Source organism: Kwoniella botswanensis, chromosome 1 (assembly GCF_036426115.1).
Source record: "Kwoniella botswanensis chromosome 1, complete sequence".
NCBI lineage: Eukaryota > Fungi > Basidiomycota > Tremellomycetes > Tremellales > Cryptococcaceae > Kwoniella > Kwoniella botswanensis.
The window spans coordinates 6120480-6133192 of NC_088599.1; the positions used below are offsets into that span (position 1 = coordinate 6120480).

Here is a 12713-nt window from a genome sequence, read left to right on the forward strand (position 1 = left end):
AGACAAGAAGAGTCGTAGAGACGAGGTCGAAGTATCATTCAATGGAAATCACGGTGACGCAGCGATCACGCCTCCACCTCACTTCCATCCCTTGATCGAACTAGGCACGCATTTATCCCCACTTTGCCACCCGCATGCCTATTCTCGTGTACTGTTTAACGAGGATTTTTTCCGTTCTACCTCGATTTCACCAAGATTATATTCACCCATTCAACAATCAATTGATCAATTGATCAATCATCCATAGACCTCTCCCTCAGCATTGGGCTTTCACACTCATAACCCTACAGGCGATATCGAGATGGCCGAACCTCCTTCCAAGCGATCAAAAACAGCTGGCGATTCTTCTTCCTCCACTCCTCCCGTCGATAACCCATACCTGTAAGCTATTTCACGAAAGCATTCCGATCGTGCAAAAGTTGACTCTTAATCGTGCTTCGCTTAGTGCTCATCGAAATATGACTGCTTCATCTTCCACCAACGGGTACGCTACAGGTACCAACGGTACCAGCGGGAAAGTGGACAACCCATTGAATGGATTAGTACCAAGGAAAGTATCTGTCGCTCAGGCTAAAGCAATCATGGTAAGTCAAGCTTCTGTTTTCATTTTTCCAACATCCAATCGGGTCATAGCTCATAGACTGATGTACGATACAGGATGGAGATGTGAACCCTTTCAAAGGTTTATCACCTTTCTCAGCATCCTATCGAAAGATATTAGAGCAAAGAAAGGGATTACCAGTTTATCAGAAGATGCAAGAATTCTTGACTGTATTTTCAGAAAATCAAATTACCGTTATGGAAGGTCAAACTGGTTCGGGAAAGACCACTCAGATCCCTCAGTTTGTGTGTTACTCGGATTTACCAATGTTGAGAGGAAAGATGGTAGCTTGTACTCAACCTAGACGAGTCGCTGCCATGAGTGTAGCTAAGCGTGTGGCTGATGAGATGGATGGTAAGTACAAATCCCCTTTGACGATACTACGATTATGATGTATGATATATGCGATGTATGCTGATGGTCAATGGATGAAGTCCAACTTGGTAAACAAGTCGGTTACTCTATTCGATTTGAAGATATGACTGAACCCGGCACAACCTTCCTCAAGTACATGACAGATGGTATGTTATTGCGAGAAGCAATGAACGATCCCTTGTTAGAAAGATATTCTACTGTCATTTTGGATGAAGCGCATGAAAGAACTTTGGCGACGGATATATTGATGGGCTTATTGAAAGATGTGAGTTTAGATTTTCAGAACCGTAGGAAACAGTGAGGAGACCACTAACCATTCAACCTTAGATCGCCAAAAGAAGACCAGATCTTAAGATTATCGTCATGTCGGCTACGCTTGATGTTGAGAAATTCCAGAAGTACTTCGGTGATGGTCAACCTTCAGGTATAGCACCTGTTGTTAAAGTTTCCGGACGAACTTTCCCTGTAGAAACCTTCTTCACCCAAGAACCGGAGAACGATTATGTCGAAGCGTCCATCCGGACTGTACTATTTATTCATCAAGCAGAGGACGAAGGAGATGTACTGTTGTTCTTGACGGGTGAAGAAGAGATTGAAGATGCTTGTAGGAAAATCAGAGCGGAGGGAGAAGAATTATCGAATAAAGGAATGGCAGGACCATTATTGGTCGTACCGTTGTATTCATCTTTACCACCCCATCAACAGCAACGTATATTTGATCCTCCACCTCCTGCGCGTAAAGATGGTTTACCCGGTCGAAAAGTTGTGGTATCCACCAACATCGCTGAAACGTCCTTGACAATCGATGGTATAGTCTATGTGGTAGATCCGGGATTCTGTAAACAGAAAGTATACAACCCCCGAATTAGAGTGGAGAGTCTATTGGTATCGCCTATATCGAAGGCTTCGGCGATGCAGAGAGCTGGTCGAGCAGGTAGAACAAGACCTGGAAAATGTTTCAGATTGTATACGGAGAAAGATTTCGTCAAAGAATTGGAAGAACAGACACATCCTGAGATCTTGAGAAGTAATTTGGCGAATACGGTGTTGGAATTGATCAAGTTGGGTATAAAGGATTTGGTACATTTCGATTATATGGGTGAGTTACAAGGTTGGGAAAGGGGTTTCGTTGAATCACACAATGCTGATTTACGTGTATACTCATAGACGCTCCTGCTCCCGAGACTATCATGAGAGCTTTAGAGTTGTTACACTACCTCGCTGCGCTCGATGATGATGGTAATCTAACTCCTCTGGGTCAAATTATGGCTGAATTCCCCTTGGATCCTCAGGTGAGCTTATAAAGTATCAGCGATAATACGACTTTTAGCTGACGGAGGGTTCCTATATAGCTCGCTAAGATGCTTATCGTTAGTCCAGAATTCGGATGCAGTAATGAGATGCTTTCTCTCACAGCTATGTTATCTGGTATGTCCTTTCTTCGCTTTGCCGTCGAGTCAGATCAAGGGTATATACTGAGTCTTGATTGTTTGTAGTTCCCAACGTATTCATGCGACCTGCCTCCCAGCGTAAAGAAGCGGACCTCGCCAAAGCTCAATTCACCCATCCTGATGGTGATCACCTCACCCTCCTGAACGTGTATCACGCATACAAGTCCAACGAGGGAGACGCGAAGAACTGGTGTTGGCAGAATTACCTCAATCAGAGATCATTGGCCCAAGCTGATAATGTCCGAACTCAATTGAAGAGGGCGATGGAGAAATTCGATTTGGAGCTGTGTTCGACGGCATGGGAAGATAAGAATTACTGGAATAATATCCGACAGGCTCTTACTTGCGGTTTCTTCATGCAAGTCGCTCATAAAGAGGGTGAGAAGGGAAGTTATATGACGGTTAAAGATAATCAGGTGCGTCATATCACATCGAATAAACCCGATTGGTAGGGTTTAAGAAGGAATGAAAAAAAGCTGATTATGGTCTGTGATATTTACAGGTCGTCAGATTACATTTGTCTTGCGGATTGGATACTACACCTGAATGGGTGATATATAATGAATTCGTCTTAACGACTGCCAACGTGAGTAAATTTTAATAATCCAAACAGATGCTCCTCTTGTCTGTTATCATATCGCTTTGCTGACTTATAAGCTCTGTTCTTTGCCAATAGTTCATCCGAACCGTCACAGAAGTAAGACCCGAATGGTTGTTAGAATACGCATCTCAGTATTTTGACCCCACTTCGTTCCCTGAGAATAGCGAGACTAGAAGAGCTCTACAGAGGGTGTTGAACAAGGTGAGTTGAGAGGCGATAAATCTGATTTATGTATCCATTCGATCCACTGATGTTCGTTTTTCGGTATTGCAGAAAACCGGTAAATACGCAGATGGAGGATCTGGATCAGGGGTAGATTTGAAGAAGAAAAAGAAGAAGAGGAAGGCTGAGTAGGTCGATTGCTATTAGCTGTATTTGATCGATATCGGTTGTGGGGAGATATCTTATATATTCTATATATATAGATTACATATGCATTTGGGAGTTTATTGTATCACATATGATGCATTTTCAACCTATATCGAATGATATATAGCTACACCACCTTACGATACCCCTCCAGATGCAATCATTCACTAGATTTCACCCTCTTCTACATCATCTTTGTCTTTCCTGGAGTGAGTATGAGATGAAGGAGACATTCTTCGTCGCTGCATCAAGTTAAGCGATTTGATTAGTTTATTCCTCTTGTCTCTGACCACTCAAACCATGTGAACAGAACTAGATTACATACCTTACTTTCCCTCTCTTTATCTTTATCTTTAAGATCATCAGGACCGATCGATCCTCTCTTCCTATCTCTATCTCTATCTCGATGTTTATCTTTTCTATCTCTATCTTCTCTATCCCTATCCCTCTCTCGATCTTTCCTCGAAGATCTATCTTTGTCCCTATCTTTCTCATCAATATCCATAGGTTCATCTCGATCTTTATCCTTGGAATTAGAGTAAGAATACTTTCGATCTTTCTCATACCTATCTCTATCGCGTTCACGATCACGAGTAGATCCGATATCAGAAGATTCGGCTTCTTTAAGTTTTTCCTATTAAACATCATCAATTTCCGTGGCATCAGCATGCATCATCATCATCATCGTCGTCATCATCGTCATCGTACGATCGATTTTTACGGCTCTGGATCGCAGACTCACCTTTTGTCTCTTGATGAACTTTTCAAAAGCAACTTTACGATCTTCTTCGTCAACGACTTCCTTGAATTCAGGTAAATCCTTCATATGAGGTAAAGCCTATTCCCGCCAATCCATCGAATTAGCCAACTATTATCACATCTCCTCGTTCACGAGCACAAGTAAAGCAGATCATAACTGCACTTACCTCTTCATACGTCATCTCCAGGTCAATATGTCTACCTACTTTCTTCAATGCATACCTTAAATCGTCGATACGATGCCTTCGTCTTCTCTCGGCTCGACGAAGCTCATCTTCAGCGGATTGTTTGAGTTTACCGTGAATCTATGGTGCCAGAGAGATTGTCAGTCTTTGAGTGAGTGAAGAGGAGGCAAGGGACAGAGACTGGGGTATAGGTAGGAACGTAGGGTGGAGCGTGGGCAAAGGGGAGAAGAATGAGGAGAATAAGGGTGATGAGATATAGAAAGGTAAAGGACGAAATTGAGACAGTATTTTCCTGACTGGTCGGAAACTTTGACATATCAAATTATGGAATCCCACTCACCAATTCATAAATATCCTTTCTCAGTTTCTCATCGAACTGATTTTCAATCTTCAATTCCCTAACCCATTCATCCAATTCTTCAAAGGTCGTCTCCAGTTTGATCTCTTTACCATCCTTGTTCAAAGCTCTTGACAACTTCTGCGAAGCGGTTTCGAACTCCTCATTCAAATCATCTATATGATCCATAAACAAGTCTAACGGATTGGATCCCTGCAATCCTAACAAAGTCAAATATCGCTCATCATCTTTGATCCTCTTATAAACATCTTTGAATTTGCTTGATCTATTCAATTCTCCTTGTTCCTGTAATTGGTGTAAGAGGACTTTGAAGTTTTCTCTAGCTTTTCTAGCCTTTCGGACATTTTCAATTTTCAACTTCTTACTTTCCTCCTCGTGTTCAATCTCAAGTTGTCGAGCGTAGGTATCGTACACTTGGATCATATCGATGGTTTCAATTTTCTGAAGTTCTCTATCCACCTTGAACTCCTCTGAAGAGACGATAAGGTCGTGGGCTTCTCTCCATCGAGTAGAGACGGATATATCTAGAGTGCGAACGAGGTCTGAGAGGAAATGGATGTTACGATCTCGAGATTCCCTTTCGGCGGTCTAGAGGTAACATCAAATATCAGCCAGAGCTTGTTCCGTCTTTGTAATGTACAAGACAAGATCAAGGTGAACACAAGGCGAAATACTGACCTCCTCGATCCTCCTTAGATCATCAACATATTCCTCCAAAATCATCGCCCTCTCATCATACTGAGCCTCACGCCAATATCGATTACTATTGAATATCTTTTCCGCAGTCTTCATAGTTGAGTAACTCTTTATTTCGGGACTGGAAGCGAAAAGCTTATGGAAGATCGGTCGAAGTTTGGATATTCGAAGTTGTTTGGCTTGACGTCGAGAATCAAGGATAGTATTGATGTGCTATACCATAAAACAATCGATCAGCCTATATCTTATACATTCTGTTTTCGCTTTTCTGACATTGGAGTCAAATAGTGAATTAGTACAATACTTACTTTTTCAAAAGCACCCTTCTTCTCCGCCAAGGTATCCAAAGCTTTATACAGCGGGTCCATGATGATCTTCCTCATAGTCTGATCCCATGTCCACTGTTCGTTTATACCTTCCCTTTTGAGCAGGTAAATGAACGCTTCTTCCGCTTTGGCTCTGTCGGCAAACCCTCCAGGAGGCATGACGATGACTGGTAATGCAGGAACACTGGGAGTTTGTTGTGATTGCTGTTGGACTTGCGGAGTTTCTGAACCTCTTCTTGACGAGGGTGATTCGGTCGATGAAGGTGGAAGAGTACCGTATGGTGCGATGGCATTGGCAGCTGCTTCTCTGAGTTCTCGAATGTCCTCTGGTGTAGGTGATCTGGATCTTTCGGGACTGGTTATATACCACGAAACGTCAATTAGATAAGCTGACTCAATCATGAACAGATTGAGGATGATATCTTACCTTGTCAGGCCCTGAGCCCTCCTTTCTTCCTCTCTATCGATCTTCGCTTTAAGCTCTTTCAACTCAGGTGGTAAATCCCATTTCGTCTCTTTGGTCACCGTGTTAACATAGTATGGTCGATCTTTCGAGGTATATTGTTTCCATTGAGTTTTGGCTAGTGCTTTCTATTTACAGTCGATGGAAGGCACATCAGCTGAGAAGATCGTCTACAAAAAGATCTAGCTGACTGACCTCAAATGGGGTTTTCAGCTCATCAGGTTTCTCCCACACGCTCTGTTTGGAGGTAGCGTGAGACCAATATTTCCTTCCTTCCGAGTTGGTATACTCGCTCTGTGAACATGAGTCAGCCAAAACTCAACAGATATGTATGAAACAGTGCACCTACCCATTGCGACTTCTTGGCAGGAGAGGCAGGCATTTTGAGCTGATACCTACCAATGTTCTTAGATCAAGATTGATACTCTGGTCGCAATGAAAGCACTCTTTATGTATCGAGGATATCAGCGACGAAATCTATCATGTCGAATTAATTCCAGAGAGGGACGTGGAACGGACTTACCACTCGACTCCGGGCTGAACACTCTTGCTATCATCAATCAGGCATGCTGGTGGAAGCCGCCGGTCATTCCTCTCGCGCCTAGTCTTAGCGCATTGGAGAAATAATCTGATTGGCTTGGCTCAAAGGAATGTGGGATTGCATATGTGGTTACAGGCAGATCAAATAACCGGATGAGCGGGATCACATCACCTTATCGATCCTCATCTTCGGAATTAACGAATCAACCAACCATCTCGCATAATACCACATACCTTGACAAGCGGGTGTGAGGAGTGAGAAATGCAAACATGCAAACCACGCTAAAAGGGAGTGGTTATTCCGGAGCTACGTGGTGCACAGGAGTCTATCGATGTGGAGGTTCAATAGGATACGATGGGGAAGTGTGTGGTGATACAACATCGGACCGGTACAAAGATGTTACCGAGTAACGAGAGTTATGTCGAAAGGTATATCTTTCCCCCTTGTTGCATAATCACCCTCCTTCTTTCCCTCTATATCCACCTGACTTTTCTTCCTCTTCGCCTTCTTTTTTTGCTTCGGTGTTTGTGTGCTTGCATACTCCCTGTACGACATCCTACCACCTACCACTGGCACCTGATCTTTTTTCCTGCGGTTACATACATATATATATACACCTGGTCAAGATGATCTCCCCAGCTCGAGTTACTTCCATCTTGCGATCAGCACCTCGTTGTATCAACCAAAACGTTTCTTTACAATCTACTTCATCTTACGTTAGAAACAGATCAATCAGATTCTTCAACTCAATGTCCGATCCTACTTTCACCCACGAGTTCAACCACTCTGCCTTCAAAGGTAAAGTAGAGGTCCCAACTGGCCTTTACATCAATGGTAAATGGTCAAAATCATTGGACAAGAACGCCAAGACCATTGAGTGAGTATCGTTTCTCTTTTTCTTTCGTCTTCACGTGTCGATTCAAGTCCCTTTCATGTAGCTGATTGACGGAGTGTTCTTTTCAGCATCTACAACCCTTCCACCGGAGAAGTCCTTACTTCCATCCCAGAAGGTAGACAAGCCGATGTTGACGAAGCTGTCAAACAAGCTCATGTAGCTTTCAATACCACTTGGGGTCTTCACGCCCCCGGTTTCAAAAGAGGTGAACTTTTGATCAAGATCGCTGAATTGATAGAGAGAGATCTTGATATCCTCGCTTCTCTTGAGGCATTGGACAACGGAAAGACTTTTACTGCTGCCAAGGCTTTCGACGTAACTGAATCCGCAAGAGTGTTCAGATACTACGGTGGTTGGGCTGACAAGATCCACGGGAAAGTCATTGAGGTGAGTTGAATATCCCTTATATCCCGTTGTGGGTTCGAGTAGGAACGCTCAGTACTGACGAGATGCTTCCACTTAGACGACCGAAGCTAAACTTGCTTACACCCGACACGAACCCGTTGGTGTATGTGGTCAAATCATCCCATGGAACTTCGTATGTCTCCTTCACTCTGTCCCCAGCCGATACTGTTGAGCTGACGGGATACATCAACCATAGCCTCTTTACATGTTCTCTTGGAAGATTGCACCTGCCATCGCAGCCGGTTGTACCGTCGTCATCAAGCCTTCTGAACTTACTCCCTTGACCGCTCTTTACATGACCAAGCTCTTCGAGGAAGCTGGTGTACCTCCCGGTGTCATCAACGTCGTTGTTGGGTGAGTCAAACGTGACATGCAAAGCAATCGCTCAAATAGCTAACATCGATGTATGCAGATACGGTAACACTGTCGGATCTGCTCTCGCTGCCCACCCAGACGTTGACAAGGTCGCTTTTACCGGTTCTACCCCTGTCGGTCGATTGGTCATGGAAGAAGCTTCCAAATCCAACATTAAGAAAGTATCTCTCGAGCTCGGTGGTAAAGGTTCAAACATCATCTTCGAGGATGCTGACTTTGAGGAAGCTGTCAAATACGCCGCTCAAGGTATCTTGTGAGTTTTCAGGCATATCCTAGCTTTCCGGATCTATTCGGATCAACCGCTTATTAGAGATCAATCTAATTTTTTATTCTAGCTTCAACCACGGTCAAACTTGTGTAAGTCTGATCTGCTTCCGAGATAGGACTATAAAACCGATGACTGATCTCCGAAACAATATGATATAGTGTGCTGGTTCCAGAATCTACGTGCAGAAATCAATCTACGAGAAGTTTGTCAAGGCTTTCAAGGAGGCTACCTCAAGACTCAAGGTTGGGTAAGTGTTTTTGACCACTTCATCGCTAATCTCTAAATGTGAAAAATACTTATTTGAGATATTCGTTCATAGTGACCCATTCGAACCTACCACCTACCAAGGACCTCAAGTCTCTCAATTGCAATATGAACGAATTATGAAATACGTCCAACACGGTAAAGATGAAGGTGCTACCGTTCTCTGTGGTGGTCAGAGACATGGTGATGCCGGTTACTTTATCCAACCGGTAAGTACGACGTTCTATTTAACCGAAACCCTCCCCCCAATAGGAACAAGTCCTCTTTAGTCCAGTCTCTGTAATCTCCCTATCAAACCTAGTTCCCATCGATCGTTTCAATGCGATACATATGTGTATGACAGCTTCACTGAGGATGAGAGGCTAACACGAACATGTTTTTCCTTGCTTGACTTGTAGACTGTATTTGGTGACGTCAAACCTGACATGAAGATCGTCAAGGAAGAAATCTTCGGTCCCGTCGTGGTTGTTTCACCTTTTGAGAAAGAGGAAGAAGTGATCGAATCTGCCAATGACTCGGTTTACGGTTTGGCCTCAGCTGTATTCACTCAGGATATCTCAAGAGCCACGAGAGTAGCCGCCAACCTCAAAGCCGGTACGATCTGGATCAACTGTTACAATGAGTTGCACCCTCAAATCCCCTTCGGTGGTTTCAAACAATCTGGTGAGTTTTCCTCACATTCATCTTCGTCGTGTTTCTTTCTTCACCTTGTTTGTCCCTGTCCTATCTTCGGTGATACCATCACATTACCGCCGGTGTCGGTGTCGGTCTCGGCAAGTTCGGACCGTGTGGCGTGGGAACGTATCTAGGGTAATACATAATACTCGTTCATCAATTTGCTGACAAATGTTCTGTGTACTCAGGTCTCGGTCGTGAATTGGGTGAATACGCTTTGGAGAACTACACCGAGATCAAAGCTGTTCAAATCAACGTTAGTGGTAAATGTGGTATCCCTCTTTAAGAAGTGGATGAGGAGTAGTCAGATCAGATGCCTTTGATTTTTTCGAGTTTATGAGGTTATTCTTTACGTCGTTTTTTGAGTTTGATTTTTTGCCTTTTGAATTGGATGCGAGAAGGGAGAATAGGAAGCAGAAGAAGTAAAAGATATATGAAAATATACTTATGATCATGCATCGATTGATTGTGACTGATCTTACATTCCGAGGTTTCTGTGGTTCTGATATCCGATCTCAATGGAATTGATAAGTTATGTGAACGCGTTCGTATTGGGAGAAGTCATCAATCGTTATTCATTAAATGGGACTATGAGACAAAAGCAAGAAAAAGAATACTGAAAGAAATTGTGGATGTGATTAGAAGGAAAGCTTGGTTTGATGAGTATGAATGATAATATTGTTGATCATGAATTATAAGTTGAGAGCACGAAATCATAAAATGAAGATGAGTGAAAATTCAGTAAAATGACTATGTAAATTAAGTAACGGAAGAAAGAGCAACAGAGAAATTGTCCAATTGGTTTTGATATGAATATCAGTCGGAAATGATTGAATATATATACAACGAGATTTATGAAACAGTTCGATAGAAGCTAAATATCAAATGGTAGTGGTATGAGGAGGTTTGGATATACCTAATGATATTTCTGGAAGGTGAATATCAAAAGTACCACCTTCACGTTCTAGATATTCTGTCTCTTCTCTGGCGAGACGTTGCTGCAATCGACCAAATAAAATCAGCCGAGTTGGAAAAGCATGATATGCGGGATCTCACTCACATGATAGAACCAATAGTATCTGGGATTCAGGAATGGTAAGATGTATGATTGGATGGTAGGTTTAAGAGCTTTCACTCTATCCGTTTCGATCTACAATATTAACGATTTTATGCAAATCAGCCTGAGCTCAATTATCCTATCGTACATGTTGCTTGACTGTTTGAGGTATCGCAGAGAAGGGAGAGATGACGACTCACCTCTTTCCTTATACTTCTCCATAAATCTGGTTTATCACTTATAACGCTCCTCACACCCCATCTCCCACATTGTCTCATTTCCTCTTCGCTGTTTACCGTCCACGCACAAATGAATTTACCCTTTGCTGCACATTCTGCTCGGAACCGAGCTCCGTCAGAAGATGCGAGAGCTTCGTACAATATCGAAAAGCCGTGACAGTTGTCGAAAAAGTATTTACGACATTGAGGGAGTGACATGGAGATGGCGTATCGGGGTAGATAAGGGAGAATCGTACATGCAGGAGTAATGAATTTGGGCTATGTATTGGTGAATCAGCAAGACCATCATAAATCAACCAACTGATCACTGTCGAGACGTAAGATCATACATTGACCAATAGTTTCTTGGACAATTAATGTTATTGCAGACGTAGAATAAACTCAAACTCACATGCCATATACCCAAGATCAACCTAGGTGCCAACCTCTCCTGCCAATCTTCATATCCTTGTACGACATCTTTGATCAATCCGAACAATTTAACAGGATCATTCTCGACTTTGCAATCGATCTGTTCAAAAAGAGAAAAAAATAGGCCCGAGTGGTGGGCCCAACAAAGGTTAGCTGTGTTTTTCTGTCTACTACTAAAGCTGAAAGAGGCGTTTTGCTCCTGTTTGTTCATCGCGAAGACGATTGCTTGATGGTGTGAATGACAGAAAGATGAATGATAGAAAGTAATGATACGATACTGACATTCAATTTGACATTAATGTTTTCAGGTTGTAAGAGGATATCTAAAACTTCGGTGAATTTGGGGATAGGTTGATGAGGTGCTTTCTTAGTTCGAACGTGTCTAAGTGTGTTTGTATCAATAAATTGCTCCTCTTATGAGATCGCAGTTGAGTGTATGTGCGAGATACTCACTCTAAGACTCCGTTCCATGGCTGCTTATGTATCAATCCTTCACCATCGGTCGTTCGATGAAGTTCCGGATCGTGAAACAGGACAAGTACGTTATCCGCTGTGATGTGGATATCTAAATTGGAATCAAAAGGTCAGTATGTTGTAATAATCAGAAGTATAGCGAGCTGATCAAGTGGATATACTCACCCGTCTCAATACCATCTGCACCGGCTTTACATGCTTCTACAAAGGATGCTTTCGTATTCTCGGCTGTGGTTGTGAATCAAGAAAGAGAAGGATACAAGGTAAGCACGTGTGAAGATTCGCAAAGGATGATGGGTTGAAAGGATTGATACATCAACTCCGACATCATGGTGATGATCATCCTTATCATCAAGTGGCACAATCACTCACGAAAACTTGCTGAAGCCTGTACAGTAGTATATCAGATGAAACATTATCAGCTTCCATCACCTTATTTTATGATTGGAAGTGTCAGACGGATAAACTCCAACTCACACCTCTGTGACCCCAACATTCAGGTATCTTCCAACCATCCCCTCCATCTTGAGATTGGAGCTTATCGAATGGGTTCTCAAGTTCGAACTCTGATACGGCGGGAGATTGAAGGACAGTTGAGAATGCCGGAGAAGGTCCAGCGGAATTGGAGGGTGAGAGTGCGGGAGTAGGTAAAGTGGATTCGGGTCGGGATGTGGATATCACACCGTTCGTTGGTTTATCGAGATTTGACATTGTAAGCTATGTATGATTTCAATGAGGTTGATGTTGATTTCGATTGTGCGTAACAACCAAGAACAAGGAGGTATTTATACCTTATCGTATATGGCACCAAGCACTGAGCCGAGCCGAGCTGATCTGAGTCGTAAATACGAGTTCGAACTGGTAAATAACAAATGTGCGTTATTGTTGTTATGTTGTTATGTCGACGGGATGAATGGATCACCCC

At 42.9% G+C, this 12713-nt stretch overlaps 4 protein-coding genes across 4 annotated transcripts; 2 read left to right on the top strand and 2 right to left on the bottom strand.

The window, feature by feature from the left end:
* Nucleotides 1-301: 301 nt before the first annotated feature.
* Nucleotides 302-3382, top strand: L199_002303 (uncharacterized protein; the record flags this gene model as incomplete). The annotated part of the gene is made up of 11 exons (XM_064888048.1): nt 302-381; nt 446-584; nt 658-955; nt 1036-1241; nt 1304-2075; nt 2144-2268; nt 2329-2404; nt 2473-2843; nt 2930-3013; nt 3104-3229; nt 3302-3382. The coding sequence occupies 11 exons, from the start codon at nt 302-304 to the stop codon at nt 3380-3382; spliced, it is 2358 nt and encodes a 785-aa protein (XP_064744120.1).
* A 182-nt stretch (nt 3383-3564) lies between these two features.
* On the bottom strand, nt 3565-6566 carry L199_002304 (uncharacterized protein; the record flags this gene model as incomplete). Its single annotated transcript, XM_064888049.1, has 10 exons — nt 3565-3639; nt 3723-4031; nt 4140-4235; nt 4324-4461; nt 4682-5287; nt 5378-5608; nt 5704-6076; nt 6149-6312; nt 6380-6478; nt 6534-6566. 10 exons carry the CDS (start codon nt 6564-6566, stop codon nt 3565-3567), a joined length of 2124 nt encoding a protein of 707 aa, XP_064744121.1.
* Nucleotides 6567-7351: 785 nt separating this feature from the next.
* Nucleotides 7352-9893, top strand: L199_002305 (uncharacterized protein; the record flags this gene model as incomplete). Its single annotated transcript, XM_064888050.1, has 10 exons — nt 7352-7602; nt 7689-8007; nt 8084-8158; nt 8222-8379; nt 8438-8653; nt 8736-8757; nt 8827-8915; nt 8988-9141; nt 9331-9595; nt 9796-9893. 10 exons carry the CDS (start codon nt 7352-7354, stop codon nt 9891-9893), a joined length of 1647 nt encoding a protein of 548 aa, XP_064744122.1.
* Nucleotides 9894-10488: 595 nt separating this feature from the next.
* Nucleotides 10489-12499, bottom strand: L199_002306 (uncharacterized protein; the record flags this gene model as incomplete). Its single annotated transcript, XM_064888051.1, has 9 exons — nt 10489-10605; nt 10668-10757; nt 10865-11161; nt 11295-11414; nt 11597-11696; nt 11768-11879; nt 11954-12016; nt 12161-12176; nt 12266-12499. The coding sequence occupies 9 exons, from the start codon at nt 12497-12499 to the stop codon at nt 10489-10491; spliced, it is 1149 nt and encodes a 382-aa protein (XP_064744123.1).
* Nucleotides 12500-12713: the final 214 nt, after the last annotated feature.